The sequence below is a fragment of the Camelus bactrianus genome, chromosome 14, assembly GCF_048773025.1.
Source record: "Camelus bactrianus isolate YW-2024 breed Bactrian camel chromosome 14, ASM4877302v1, whole genome shotgun sequence".
Lineage (NCBI taxonomy): Eukaryota > Metazoa > Chordata > Mammalia > Artiodactyla > Camelidae > Camelus > Camelus bactrianus.
The window spans coordinates 61495752-61511379 of NC_133552.1; the positions used below are offsets into that span (position 1 = coordinate 61495752).

Below are 15628 nucleotides of genomic sequence, written 5' to 3' on the forward strand. Positions count from 1 at the left end.
AGGTGGGGCCAACAGAGTTTGCTGAGGGGTGAGAACTGGGGTGTGGAGCTTGTTTTCTAAGATGGAAAGTCTGAGAGAAGAGCATGTTTGGAGAGAACAGGGCAGAGTTAGTTTTGACATAATGTGTGTTGTTCACTAGACATCCAAGTGGGGATGTTAAGTTGACAGTCGAAGGTGTGTCTGGAGTGTGGAGAGGGGGTTCAGCCTAGAAATGTGTATTTGAGAATCATTACTGTGTAGGTGATATTTAAAGCCAGGAATTGATGAGATCCCCAAGGGCGTGGTACAAATAGTGAACAGAAGAATTCCGAGGACTGAGCCTTTGCGCAATTGATGTTAATCGGTCAGGTAGACATAGAGGAGCCAGCAAAGGAGACTCCTTCATAGGGTTACTGGGAGGGTTACATGAGGTAATAAATAAGTGTTTATTGTCATGATTAGATGTCATCTTTAGGTTTGCTCTTTTCCTTCACAATTGAACACACAGTTGACTTGCCTAAACCCAATAAGCACTGGATTGAGGTGTAAGATTTGCCACTTTTGATGTAACTAAAAATGTCTTTCTCTGCATTGAGTTTGACACTTATTCCTTAGTATGTATACTTTTTCTTTTTCATTTCCTGCTTTTTAAAATGGAACCTGTAAGTTTCATATAAGATTTAAAATATTAAATATTTACACAGATACTGCTATATTTACAGAAGTAGCAACGTGGCCAAAATGAAACTGTTGGCTGACAGGTGGCAGCAGTGGGCTACGCTTGGTACATTGGTTTGTCAGCTGATGCATAGAAACTGGTTTAGGGATTTTAATGAGTAATGTATAAAAGAATGGATTACTTTGAAGTGAAATATACACAAGTTGGTTTTTGTACTCCCTGTAATAAAGTTTGAATTTATTAAATGATGTATTGGACTATATATAATTATATTATGAACTGTATATATAGTTAATAAATTTCTGTAGTTTTTAAACTTTTGTTTAAAAATTATCAAATTTTGTTCAACTTTACCATTTGTTTCAACTTTATTATTACATAACATCCTGAAAATTGACAGTCTTTTCAAATGTGAGTAAAAAGAATCAATGTTTATTCTGATTCTAGACATCCAGATTTGACTTTTGCTTGTCATCACAGTCTGTTATTCACTGCTGAATCTCCATCGCCTGCATAGGGGACACTTAACAAATATCCACTGAATGACTATATAGACTTAAAAACTTGTCTGTTTATTACTAGAGTGCCTTCAAATCTGTAATTTCCAAAACATTGTGAGGGGACATTACTGTGGGAAGACTGATGTTGTTTTATTCTACATGTAGGTTTTTTTCCCTCCTAGGACTCATTTATACTTAAAAGATGTGTAGAATGAAATTATCAAAAATAAAAATAAAAACTGTTACTTATCAAAAGAAAAACTGATGACTTTAAGTTTTTAGAGAAACAGAATAATATTGAAATTAAAATCTCATTGAGCTTTGAGGAATTTAAAAATGTTTATTATCAGTATTAATGCATTTAAGTAATTTAATGAGACCAGTGATTTTACTGTATTTATGTCATATATGTAAAGGACCTGGATGTTTTTTCTTAATTTTCTTTCTACTTTATTTTAATACAGTTTTCATTTAATAAAGAGGAGACCTGTAAGCTTGTTTGTACAAAAACATACCATACAGAGAAAGCTGAAGACAAACAGAAGTTAGAATTCTTGAAAAAAAGCATGTTACTGAATTATCAACATCACTGGTGAGAAATGGAGATTTGGGATTTGGGGCTTTTCCTTTTCAGGATGAAACCTGTTTCATTGAATGCATAAATTGACTATAAAATATAACAAGTTAATTTATTCCCTATTTTTGTTATTAGTAATAATATGAAGTAGTGACTTACTTGCCAGAGGATTACCAAGGTAGGTTGACAGGTTAAAGGACTATTGTTTAACGGTGCTTATTTAGACTACTGTGATGTCTGGTACCTGTTTTGGTACATGGACTTGGTACCTAGAGCACTAATTTTATTCATATGTGTTTAAAAGGAGCATATTTATGCTTTGGGGAAAGCACCTGGATCAGTCTTCTAGAAAATGCCACTATTTTATACTTGTAGGCCATGAAAAGACCATAGGAAAACAAAATTTAACTTTAGTTTGGTGTTTGAGAAATAGCATGTACTTCATATAAAAATACTTGTATTTTGTGATCTGTTAATTTTGCCTACAAATGCCTGTATTCTGTGGTGGTCATGGTTTACATATGCTTTACCTCTTCCAAAACTGTAAGGTGCTGGAGGTGGTGAACAGGAAGACTGTCTTCATATACTTCCTCTTGAGTGTCTGTCATGTCACCGTGTCAGATTGACCCATTTGCCCTCACTCAGGGAGGTTAGGAGCCATTGATCTCAGACCTCATTTGGACATGACCAGATCCTGTGGCTCAGATAGTATGGTTAGAACATCTCATACCCTCTTGCCTCCTTAGATCTTCCCCATCCTCCCCTCTATACACACAGAACAAAAAGTCCTAGAGAGGGACAGCCTTGGGTCACATGCCTATTCGTGAACTAGTCTGCCATTAGGGGGATTCACTCTGATTGGCCAGACCTGGGTGGTATACCCCTGAACCACATAGAAAGGTGAGAAGGAAAGGAACTTCCCATTACACTTGTGTCAGCGTCTTTCTCATCTGACCCTCAGTGCAAACAGGAACTTGAAAGTCTCCTTCATCTCCTCATTTCTTTGGTTTTTGGTAAGCCAAGAGCTTTTTTCCTCTAAGCTACTGTGAGAATACTACTTAATTGCTGAGTTAATGTAGCTTGGGATATATTTGCTTATTCATAAGTAATTGAAAAGTTTCCCTTGGTGTTTTCTCTTTGCATCAAATTGTTGTTTCCAGCCTTCAGAACCATATTTAAGGCTCAGTCCTTAAATTTTCATATTCGCCCTGACAACCTCTGTTTACTCTGACAGCTGCTTTTTTGTTGACTGAATGAAAGAAATGACTCTCAAGGCCTATGGGTGATTTTTAGCTCTCTCTTCTACCCTCTGCTCTTAGAATACTGTTTAGAGTCTTGCTCCTAAAGGTAATAGAAGCAGCTCTTCTTCAGTAGCTTCCAGACAGTGTATATAGTACTTAAAGAAATTTTTAACTGATTTACGATGCAATTAACATAGGTATTGTTTTGATCCCAAGATGCTTAATAACAAGAAGAATAAATAATTTAAAATAGTTTACAAAGTGAGAAAGCATTTGATAGTAAAACTTACTAAACAGTTTGTGATAGGTGTATCAGTTGCCAACTTAAAACTGTTCTGCCTAAAAAAGTAAACTGGAAGAGTGCTGGTGAATAGTGATTTTTTTTTGTTGAATCAGAGAAGTTTATGATCTCAAGTCTGAATCCATTAACAAAAAATCTAAGCCATATCTACAGATATACAATCTTGTAATTCTAAGCAATGGGCTTTAGTCCTTAAATCAGTTTATTACACATTTGGAAAATGTTGATTCCTGTTGAAGAATTTATGTGAACCACTAGTTGAGTATATTTCTGTCCATGACTTACTTCAGAAATTTTTACTGTGAAACTTGATTTTAAGTATAGATAGCAGAGTTGACAGAGATAAAATAGCATAAATCTTTAGAAATCTGAAAGATCTTTAAAAAATAATAGTATTCTGTTACGGAATTTTATTGTGAATGTAGCACATCTTATTAACCTTTGTGATAAGACATTTTGGAGAGAACTTCATTGTTTTCTAAATTACGAATTACACAACTGTGGAAAAAAAAAAAGCAGTGAAGGAAAATACTAAATAAAATAAGAGTTTTCTACTACCCTTAGCTTCTTTAATATTGGTCCCCAAAGGTAGCACTATTATTTCTCAGGTATATTTCTCAATTTTCCATGCATATGCAGGTATATAAAAGAGTACCTTTTAAAATAACAACTGAAATATTGTACACATTATTCTGCAAATTGATCATTTTGTTTAAGAAAATAGGGGCACTTTTCCATGTAAAGCACATCTGTAGATCCACATCTACCTCATTCTTTTCGTAATTAGATAGCATTCCGTGGCATAAATGAAGTGTAATTTTTCTCCCCTTAACATTTTAACTATACTACCTTTTGAATGATTAAAAAAACTGATTATTAGTATACCAACTCATTATTCTCCTTATAGAGAAGTCAGTTAATTAGCTGTAGTTAATTTGCATATCTAAATTGTTGAATACTTTTAATTCTTATTTGGGACTTCAGAATGTAATTTGAGGATGATCTTGGCTTACTCTGTCAATAACCTAAGCTACTTCTTGATCCTTGAGACTGACTAATGTTTTGATACCAGGACGAGACACTTGAATTCCCTATACTCTGCATGGTTTGTGATTATACTGTTTGCCTAAGTTTCCAAGTCTTTGTGACATTTTATTTATAAAAGTAAAATTTATCTATCTAGTTATCAAAGTACTCAAGTTTTTTGAGTATCACAGAACCACTGGACTCTAGCTTTTTGGACAGAAAGGGGTCTTTGAAGATATTTTAGTCTAGTGAGTTCCAATCCTGGATCCCACTACGCTAGCATAGGGGAATGATGTGCTGTTTTCAAAAATTCAAAATCCTAATGGATATTAAAAATTAACTTATGTTAAAAGTACATAAAATAAACTAAATGCCAAGTTTCTTTTCTTTTGGCTACAATTTTTTGAGTGTATTGGAGCAACATGGGTTATTCCATTCTGATCAGAGACTCTAGAAATTAATTTATTGAGAAAATGAGTTATTAATAAATGAAGCTTGATTGATAGAAGTGTTTCAGATGGCGCCCATGGAGGTAGAGGGAAATAATTGGGAGTCCTTAATGTTGAAAAAAAAAATTGGGGCCAGTCATTTGACCTTTAACCTTTGAGTCCTCTTCTTAACATTTTTTTCACTGTATCAGATTGAAAATAGGATTTTTAATGTTTTTGGTATTTTGAATTCCAATAACTGTTCCTCCCCAGCTTAGCAAGACAGTAATTGAAAATTACATTCTTTAATTTTTTTTACTTTTATTTCCAAGGGTTAGTATTTTTTTTTTTTTTCGATGTTACTCACCAGGAAAAGGTTATTATGTTAAGGCATTATATAAATGATAAATTTTGGGTGTTCACCTTAAAAAAAACCTAAATTACCCCTTAATTTCTCATTTTATAACTAACACTATAATTTTATGTAGTACTTTCTCTATGATAGCATAAAGATATTATAATTAATTGCTAGTTTATGTTCATTGATTGAACGTCATTGTCTATCTAGAAAAGCAATTAACTGATTCTTGATGTCTCCAGAAAATCCACATTATTTATATTGTATAGCACGGTTTTCATGCTTCTAATATTTTATAGTCTTCTTGTGAACTACTAGCCTGTTGGTTATAATAATAAACAATGTAAGTGTTGGTGATTCTAAAATTTAGTACATTGGGTACTATTAAATAGCATTTAAGTGTGACGAGACATGTTTTATTAGGTCGTTAATGTATGCCTTGGGTGAATATAGAATCATAATTTTACTTCCTAAGGCATACATTAATTAACAAATAAAACATACCCTGGAGTGTTGTCTTATGACTGTAATACAGCTAGTATATTTTTAGTGATTTTTTTTTTTTTGTATCCTGTGGTGTGTTCTGGGCATAAGGGACCCCATGCTCAGATTTTAATGTAGTTATACAGCACTACAGAACTTTATTCTTTACTTTTATCTTTTAAAAAAAAAAGTTTCTTTTCATTATAGAACTTGAAAGATTTCTTTCTGTGACTTTGTAACAGCATTTCTTTTAGACATAGGTTGAATTTACAGTTTTAATAGATGATACTATAATTTTCACTTCTTCACCTGTCCCTTAAGTTGAATACTGTCCCATATCTTGAAGTTATATTCGTCTCCTTTTTATTGCATTACCTGAGTAATAAAAGGCATTTGTTTTTATGCTCTTCCATGAACTGTTCCCAAGTAACTAAATATATTGCTTCACACCTATTTGGTGCTTTTAAGTGTTCCACTGGTAAATTGTGCTTAGGTATCTAGATAATGATATTGTTAAATTAACAATTGCAATAAATTAATTTATAAAACTCTCTTTCAAAGAAGCTATAAAGTTTTTTTTCCTCACAACAGGGTGGCAGGTGTTGACATAATACTATTACTTATGAAGTAACCACATTTTATCAAAATTCTTTGATAATAGGTTTGACATTTTGAGGCATTTAAATTTTACAAAGTGATGACACAGATTTGCAGAGTAATTCTTAGCTGTGTTTGGTGATTTCTAACTTTACTTTTATTTCTGTGTGTAGGATTGTGGATAATATGCCTGTAACATGGTGTTACGATGTTGAAGATGGTCAGAGATTTTGTAATCCTGGATTTCCTATTGGCTGTTACATTACAGATAAAGGCCATGCAAAAGATGCTTGTGTTATTAATGTAAGTTCGTGATAAACTAACTCTGCTACTTTTAAAAATACAGCTTTTTGGTAGAAGGAGTCAGTCTAAATCTGGACAAATAAATGTGGACAAAAATTGTTAATTCATTGAATGCATACTATTCAGATATTCTGAAGGACAACTACTTAGATCTTTAAACTTAAGCCAGATTAACAATTTATAAGTCTAGAGCTAAAATAATTGAGAATGAATTCAACATTTACTGGCAGTATCTCTTTTATGCTAAACACTATGCTTTGGGCTAGGACTTGTATGTTCTGACTCTATTTAAAAGTTAGATTCATAAATCTTAACATACTAAAAAAATGTTCATAGTGGACTGCCAAAAAGACCTCATTGTAAGTCCATGAAAAGTGTATTGTGAATTTCAAAATTAGTTCATAAATTATTGTATTGCAAAAGTTTGGCGTTATACCTTTTCCAAAAGGTATCAATCTTTGAGGCCATTCTTTTATAATTAAACAAAATAAAGTGAAGATATTCGTTTAGAAAGTAATTTAAATTATTGGTATATATATTACATTTTGTATAATTAGGTCAACCTGATTTAATCTCTTAATGAATGGTAGAAGTTAGCATGAACTCAATCATGAAACTGGCTATATTGGTTAATACTTTTCTGAGAGTTGACCACTGACTCTTGAATAATTTAGGTTATTGGTTTATTCTAAAGTTTTAAACTTCCATGGAAAAAAAGTATTCAAGTGTATAGCATTTAGCATGCTCATAACATGTAATATTTTTAAATGTGTTACTTTTATCATAAAGGAAAAGCTAGACAATACTAGATGTGTTCTCAGGTACTTTTACAGTTTTATGGAAGAATTAAAACATTGAAGAAGTAGAATTTGTAACTCTACCAGTTAGTTTTGGCTTATAAAGAGTTTAAGCTTATGGTGACAAAACCCTCCCAGACTTCAGGCAGTACTGCAAAGCTACAGTCATCAAAACAGCATGGTTTTGGCACAGAAACAGGCATATGAATCAATGGAACAGAATAGAGCCCAGAAATAAACCCACATGCCTACAGTCAATTAATCTTCGACAAAGGAGGCAAGAGTATACAATGGAGAAAAGACAGTCTCTTCGGCAAGTGGTGTTGGGAAAGCTGGACAGCCACATATAAATCAGTGAAGTTAGAACACTCTCTCACACCATACACAAACTCAAAATGGCTTAAAGACTTAAATGTAGGGTATGATACCATAAAACTCCTAGAAGAGAACATAGGCAAAACAATTCTCTGACATAAATTGTAGCTGTGTTTTCTTAAGTCAGTCTCCCAAGGCAATAGAAATAAAAGCAAAAATAAACAAATGGGACTTAATCAAACTTAGTTTTTGCACAACAAAGGAAACCCTAGACAAAACAAAAAGACAACTTATGGACTAGGAGAAGATATTTGCAAATGATGCAACCAACAAGGGATTAATTTCCAAAATACACAAACAGCTCATATAGCTGAATAACAAAAAAACAAACAACCCAGTCAAAAAATAGGCAGAAGACCTCAACAGACGTTTCTCCAAAGAAGACATACAAATGGCCAATAGGCACATGAAAAGGTACTCAGCATAAAAAACTAATTATTAGAGAAATGCAAATCAAAACTACAGTGAGGTATCATCTCACACTGGTCAGAACAGCCATCATCAAAAAATCTACAAATAATGCTGGAGAGAGTGTGGAGAAAAGGGAATCCACCTACATTGTTAGTCAGAATGTAACTTGGTGCAGCCACTATGGAAAACAGTATAAAGTTTCCTTAAAAAACTAAACATTGAGTTACCATATGATCCAGCAGTGCTACTCCAGCACATATATCTGGAAAAGATGAAAACTTAATTCAGAAAGATATGTGCACCTCACTGTTCTTAGCAGCACTGTTTCCAATAGCCAAGACATGGAAGCAACCTAAATGTGCAACAGCAGATGAATGGATAAAGAAGTTGTGGGGTGTGTACACACACACACACACACACACACACACACACACACGATGGAATACTACTCAGCCATAAAAAAAGAATGAAACAGTGCCTTTGCAGCAACATGGATGAACCTAGAGATTATCATACTAAATAAAGTCAGTCATACAGAAGAACAAATATATGCTATCACTTATACATGGAATCTAAAAAATGATACAGATGAGCTTATTTATAAAACAGAAACAGACTCACAGACATAGAAAACAAACTTATGGTTACCAAAGGGGAAAGGTGGGTGGTGGGGGAAAGGGATATATTAGGAGTTTGGGATTTGCAGATACAAACTACTATTTACAAAACATATAAACAATAAGGTCCTGCTGTATAGCACAGGAAACTATATTCAGTATCTTGTAATAACCTATAACAAAAAAGAATATGAAAGAGACTGTATGTATATATTTGTATAACTGAATCACTTTGCTGTACACCAGAAACTAACAATGTTGTAAATCAACTATACTTCAATTTAAAAAAAAAAAAGAATTTAAGCTCTAAACTTACACATTTTTATGGGAAAGGATTAAAATTCTGTCCAAGTTCAAATTTTCCTACTTGTTGTGGCTTAAAGTTTTATGTTTTGACTCTTTTATAGCCAGTTTTCTACCATTTAACTTTAAGTTCTATTCCACAGTCAGAATTCCATGAAAGAGATACATTTTACATCTTCAACCATGTTGACATCAAAATATACTATCATGTTGTTGAAACCGGGTCCATGGGAGCAAGATTAGTGGCTGCTAAACTTGAACCAAAAAGGTAACTATACAATAGATAAAAATAAATGTAACAGCAAGTGAAACTTAGACCCAAAGAATAAATATTTGGGGCCAAATTAAGTTTTTCCTTAATTAGTATTCTGGCATATAATTAGATATTTTAATTGATTTTACTAAAACTCCCTTTAGTATGACTTGTTATTGAGTTATGGGTTGTCCAGAGAAACCATACAATTTTCCTGTCACAATAAGGAATCAGACTAAGGTGACTTTTTGTTTTGTTTTTCAGTCAGTTTTTGACAGCTTTTTCATGTCAGCTTGGAGTGGAGAACATGAGTGGTTAGGACAGTGTCCCCTTTTATAGTGAAAAAGCATTGCCTCAGATATTTGCAACTTGACCTCTCATCAGAGGCCCAAATGAGCTGATTAGTGTGTTGTTTCAAAAGTCTCCATGCAGTGTTAAATTCCAGTATGTGACAAGTCGTTTCTTGAAAAGGCATCTCTTCAAAGTGTCAGCTTTTTTAGTGTGAAGTACCTATCAGTGATTTGTGAGATCCTTTTTTGATTATTTTTTTTCCATGACTTTCTCACCCCTCAATTGCTTTAGCCATTTTCTCTTGCCTCTAGTGGTAAAGAAATGCATGCCATAATAAGACGGTGGCTAATTTAAACTGCCTCAGTGTTTGTTTTGTTTTGATTTCTTTGAAGATTATTTAATACTCTTCAAGTAATATTTTCAAGTTTGTTTCTAATTTTGTTTAAAAATTTTGTACACATACTTATAACTAAGCCCTTTATTTATATGAAGTAAATATTTGTACTATTCATTGGGACATGAATCACTTTTGACTGTTAGCAGCATTGTGAAATATGTACAAAATCTCTAACCTTTACTTTACCCCATTTTGAAAAACTAATGTATCAGCATCTTACCAAAATGTTTCTTCCCACAGCTTCAAACATACCCATATAGATAAACCAGACTGCTCTGGACCCCCCATGGATATAAGTAACAAGGCTTCTGGGGAGATCAAAATTGCCTATACTTACTCTGTTAGCTTCCAGGTGAGTGTGTTTTTATCTTTAGTATAACTCAGAAACTGATTTTAAATTCATATTACTTAAACTAATTAAACATGTTAATGATTAAACTTGTCAAATAGATAAGCTTTTAATGAGCTGATTTTTGGAATAGTTTATCAGTGTACCAGACAACATGATCATACTCAAAACTAAGTCTTCATTTAAATAAGTTTAGGGAATTAGAGAACTGAGCCTCATTAAGTGTTAAGCCATAAGAGATACAAACAAGACAGAAGATAGAAAATAGGCATAGGGTATGAAAATGTCAAAGATGTACAACAGGAATTTGGGAAAAAAACACCACTTTTAAAATCAGAATTTGAATATAAGCTTAAATGGAGAATTTCCTGATGGTAGATGATCTGTATAGGTTCTTAGGGAATTCAAGGGAGAGTTTTCTAAGGAGGAAAGTAAAAGTTCATTTTATGAGAATCTTGGGCAATATTCCACCTCTATTTTTAATAAACTATCTTGGCAATTCAGTGTAGTTGTAACATTTACTATCCCCATATAGTGTGTAATTTTGCAAGCCTAGCACAGTAAATAGTACATATTTCTTTCTAGATATTAAGAGCTCAGTGTGGGTGACGCCTGCAAGATGCTCAGGGTACCTAGGTTATGACTCTGGTCTGGTTAGGTGTGTCTCATAGGTATAAACAGGTAGCATCAAAGAGAATAAAGAATAAACTATTCCATTTGATTTTCTGAAAAAATTAAATACAACTCTAAATATTGACATTTAGAATGAGCCTTTGCTAATTTAACATTTAAAGGAAAAGACCTTTAAAAATACAAGTAACTGTGTGCTTTAAAGGACTGTTACTATTTTTATTTACTGTTTAGGTTCATCTTGATTTTCCTGAGACTTGAGTAAATCTAGCTCCATGAATCCCATGACTAACCCAAGTTATAATGAGAAATTACATTTCTTTTGGGGGGGTGATTAAGTTTATTTACTTATTTTTAATGGAGACACTAGGGATCGAACCCAGGACCTCATGCATGCTAAGCACATGCTCTACCACTAAGCTATCCCCTACCCCCAAGGAATTGCATTTCTTGACTGACTAGAACGTTAAGCTGTGAATGGAAGTTCTGGACTCTTAGTACACTTTGTTAGCAAATTCTTCTTTAAAGAGTTTTTTTTAATCCCTCTAGGAAGATAAACATATCAGGTGGGCATCTAGATGGGACTACATCCTGGAATCTATGCCTCATACCCACATTCAGTGGTTTAGGTAAGAGTATATAGAGTTAATCTCCTTTATGCTCTGTTCTTACTCTCTTCTCTGTCCCTTTGAATATTTCATTCACTCTCTAGTTTTCTCCAGGTATTCAAAAGGCTGAGCTCTTAAATTGGATAGACTTGGGTTCAGTCCTGGCTTTCAGGCACTGGTTGTGAGTCAGGCTGTACACCCAGTTTCTCAGAGTCCATTTCTTTATCCAGAAATAACTTGTCTCATGGGACTGTTCTGAAGCTTCAAGGAGGTAATGAAACAGAGCATTTGAGCTCCTTACCTGGCATGGAAGCTGCTGTGGCATTTACGATGTTTATTATTCTTACTCTCTCTTCAAATCATGACCCAAGGCTTTTATTTAGAAAGCTGTTCATGGTGCTATCACTCTCCTTTTCCTACTTTGCTGACTAATCTTTTTGACACTCATTTAACTCCTAAGTAACTTTGTTTTTCAGTAGATTTCTTGAAGGCACAGGCCAGTCCATTGTTGATCCTTGGCAGCTTATGTTGCCCTGATTCAGGCACAGTGGTTGTTTAATAATGTTGACCATGGACAGAGAGAATTCTAGTTCTCAACAGATCACAAAATTATGAGTATATAAAGTTATGTATCCTCTATAAAGCCACATAGCAGAACACAGTTCATTGAATTTGTTGCATTTCAGGTCAGATTTTTTAATTTGGTTAATGTTTCAATGTTATTCAATAAACAGTTTTTAAAAAAGACTTATGCTGTTCTGAAGGTTAAGCTACTGCAGATTAATCCTGACATACTTATTTCTATAGCATCATGAATTCCCTGGTCATTGTCCTCTTCTTGTCTGGAATGGTGGCTATGATTATGCTACGGACGCTGCACAAAGATATTGCCAGATACAATCAGATGGATTCTACGGTGAGTGAAACATCTGAACTATTCTTTGGTCTACCAAGGGTAGTCTTTATTTTTTCTTTGGAAAAAATTTAAATTTTAAAACATTCTTCTCAAAAGTTACCCTGAATTCACATTTTCATATAAGAAAATGATCCTTAAGAATTGGTATTCTGGAGAAATTTAGTGACCCCACCTTTCAGAGCTGAACTGTTCACAGCCTCATCTGTGGAATGGGTGCAGGTGCACAGCTCCAGCTCTGTCTGCTCTTTTCACGTATGTGCCATCAACTCTCTCAGTCTCTGTTTCCAGCATACACTCAGTTTGTGAAGCAGCAAAGATGAATGGAAACTCCAAAGCAATTTTTATTTGTGTCTATGTTTAATTTTTTCAAATTAATTTTAACTGAATTTCTTTCAGCCTTCTGGTGTATTCAAGGTAATTTAATGTCTCAACTTCATTTATTCTCATTTTAAGTTGCATAATGTTATATACTTTATACTTTTTCATTTTATAGCAGTTCTTTAACAGAATTTCCCCAAGAATCAGTGACTTGTAATGAATACTTAAAACTGAGATTTTCATTGTTTTCTCTTCCCCAGCTTCTTAGCATTCCCCCCCCAATCTTTCTGTCCTGTTCAAATTAGAAAAAAGAACATATTAATGTTTAGAAACTTTTTAGCAATTATACCCTACAGTTTCTTTTCATAATACTCTTCATAATTGGCGATTCCGAATCATTGCTGAATTAATGGAATTTTTTTCTTAATTTGTACACAGGTGCCTTGGGAGTCGGGGCAGGGCAGCCTTATTTCCAATCTTGCTCCCGTTCTTTTCCTCCTGCCAGTCTCACCATAGCATTCAAGAGATCTGTTCAGACGCGTCAGGTCATTTCACTCCCGGTCACAGCCCCTCAGTGAGTTCCATAATACTCAGTGAAAGCCAGAGTCTTTACAGTGGCCAGTAAGGCTCTGCGGTGGCACTTCGAGCTCTGCTCCAGCCATGCTGACACATCGAGCAGGTTCCTACTCCCAGCCTTCACACTTGCTTTCTTCTTTTCCTGCAGTCTTTTGTCCTTCAGATGGCTCCCTCATGACCTTCTGGTCTTTACTGAGATATGGTCTTCCCAGTGAGACCTTCCTCACCATCCCATTAAAATTACATCCTCCCCACCCCATCCCACACCCCACATCCATACTTCCTAATTTTTCTCTATAGCACTTGTCACCATCTAATATACTATTTATTTTACTTATTTTATTTATTGTGCCCCTTTCCAGTGAGAACATGTGCTTATGAGAAGAGGAATTTTTCTGTTATACTCACTGTGGTATCTCTGGTGTTTTAAACAGTGCCAAGCATGTAGTTGGTATTCGACAAATACTTGCTGAATGAATGAATAAATAAATTAGTCCTTGATGAACCAGGCTTGATGCATTGCTGGGTTTATGATAGGTAAAAAGGGTATTCAGGGACTCCCCCAACTCCAACCCCATCCCCCTAAAAGTGAGCTGAGGCCAGAGTAGGAAGCAATGCAAGCACAAGAGGCAGTTCTTCTTTGGGTCAGTTCTTATATCAGGTCTTTAACCAAGTGGGAGGTTAAACTTTGAGTCAGTGGTGAACCTCAGTCTCTCCTATATTAAGCCTGGAGGGGGAATTCTTAAGGGGAATTCTGAAGGGGGGAAAAATCATTCTAGGTTGGTAAATGCCTTCTGATTCTCTGCAGAATCAAGTAGAAATCCTTTGAAGCAAAGTTTCCCAAATTTGGGTTAGCAGAATTCACCCCATTTACGGTCAGTAAAAAATGGTATATTAATCAGAAATTTACAAAATTTTACAATGAACTACAAATTTAGTCCTGGTCCCAAAGATTTCAGATATTAGGACTATTAGTTACAGAGTATAAGATATCTGAAAAACAACTAGGATTTTCAAGCACAGATAAAAGATAAGAATCCATAGATAAAGGACACACATTATATCCCAAGTGGAATAAATAAAATGAAATCCACACCTAGATCAACTGGGAAAAACCACAGAACACCAGAGAAAGGAGAAGATCTTGGAATCAGCCAGAGGGAAAAAAGACTGAGCATCCACAAAGGAAAAACAATTAAATTGGCGGTAGAAGCTCAAAAAGTAGTATCTTTAAATTGGTGGTGAGAGAAATAAACCATTTACATAGAATTATGTAGCCAGAGACACTATCTTTCAAGAATGAAGGTGAAAAACCTTTTTCATATTAACAAAAACAGTTCACCACAAACAGACCTGAAGGAATTTTTGTAGAAATACTTTAGCAGTGAATTGATCTATCAGACCTGAAGGAATTTCTATAGAAATAAATTAGTAGAAAGTAAAATAAATAAAAAACAATTCTAAGGGGAGATTTAGAATTGGTGAACAAAGAAATTCCAAGTAAACATTTTCTGTGTATAATAATAATGAGTCTAAATTTGGAAGTTAACAAAGTGTATGAACAAGGGAAAAAACAGATTTGATGAATAGTATTGGACAAAGTGGGTGGCCATTTGGAAAAAAAATAAGGTAGATTCCAACCTTATTCCTTATATTGAAATGATTAATGATCTAAATGAAAATGTGAAAGTATAAAATACTAGAAGAACACATGGGAAGTTTGTTTTAAATCTTGTCTACCTGCTTGCAAAGATAGAAATTTGGGGATTTGGGGGAGAGATAAAGATGTATGCTGAAGGAAATGTTAAGAGAGGAGGCTGAAAATATATCAGGGGCCAAATTTTGAAGGCCTTCTAAGCTGTGCAGTCTGAAGGTCATTGAGAAGGTCTTGAAGGGTATTCAACAGCAGTGACATGGCCAGATTCACGCTGTAGGAAAATCACTTTGAACATTATGTGGAGAATCCTTTGGAGCCAGGCAGGATTAGAGGCACAGAGACCAGTTAAAAGGCTGTTACAGAGTTCCCCGAGACAGGGGATGGTAGCAGGGAAGAAATAGGGAGGTGGACAGATTGATACAGAGGGTGTTCAGGAGTTGGGATAAAATACTGATTGACCAGTTGACTGTGGAGAGTGTGGAAGAGGGAGAAAAGTCAGTGAATGACCCCGTGCTTCTGGTCTGAACCACCTGATTAATTAAAAGCATCTTTTTGGTTCTGTATTGAGAATCAGCTGAATGGACATGAGGGCAGAAATAGAGACCAGTTTAGTGAATACTGTGATAGACAAGTGAGAGGTAATGGCTTGAACCAGGGG

At 34.5% G+C, this 15628-nt stretch overlaps 1 protein-coding gene across 1 annotated transcript in view; it reads left to right on the forward strand.

Annotated features, from left to right (window-relative positions):
* The window catches only part of TM9SF2 (transmembrane 9 superfamily member 2), a 52462-nt gene that overhangs the window by 18875 nt on the left and 17959 nt on the right, over positions 1–15628 (forward strand). Inside the window, exons 4-9 of the mRNA XM_010959671.3 lie at positions 1623–1750; positions 6343–6472; positions 9119–9243; positions 10157–10268; positions 11445–11524; positions 12311–12419. Coding sequence (XP_010957973.2) covers positions 1623–1750; positions 6343–6472; positions 9119–9243; positions 10157–10268; positions 11445–11524; positions 12311–12419 — 684 coding nt within the window. The remainder of the gene's footprint in view (positions 1–1622; positions 1751–6342; positions 6473–9118; positions 9244–10156; positions 10269–11444; positions 11525–12310; positions 12420–15628) is intronic.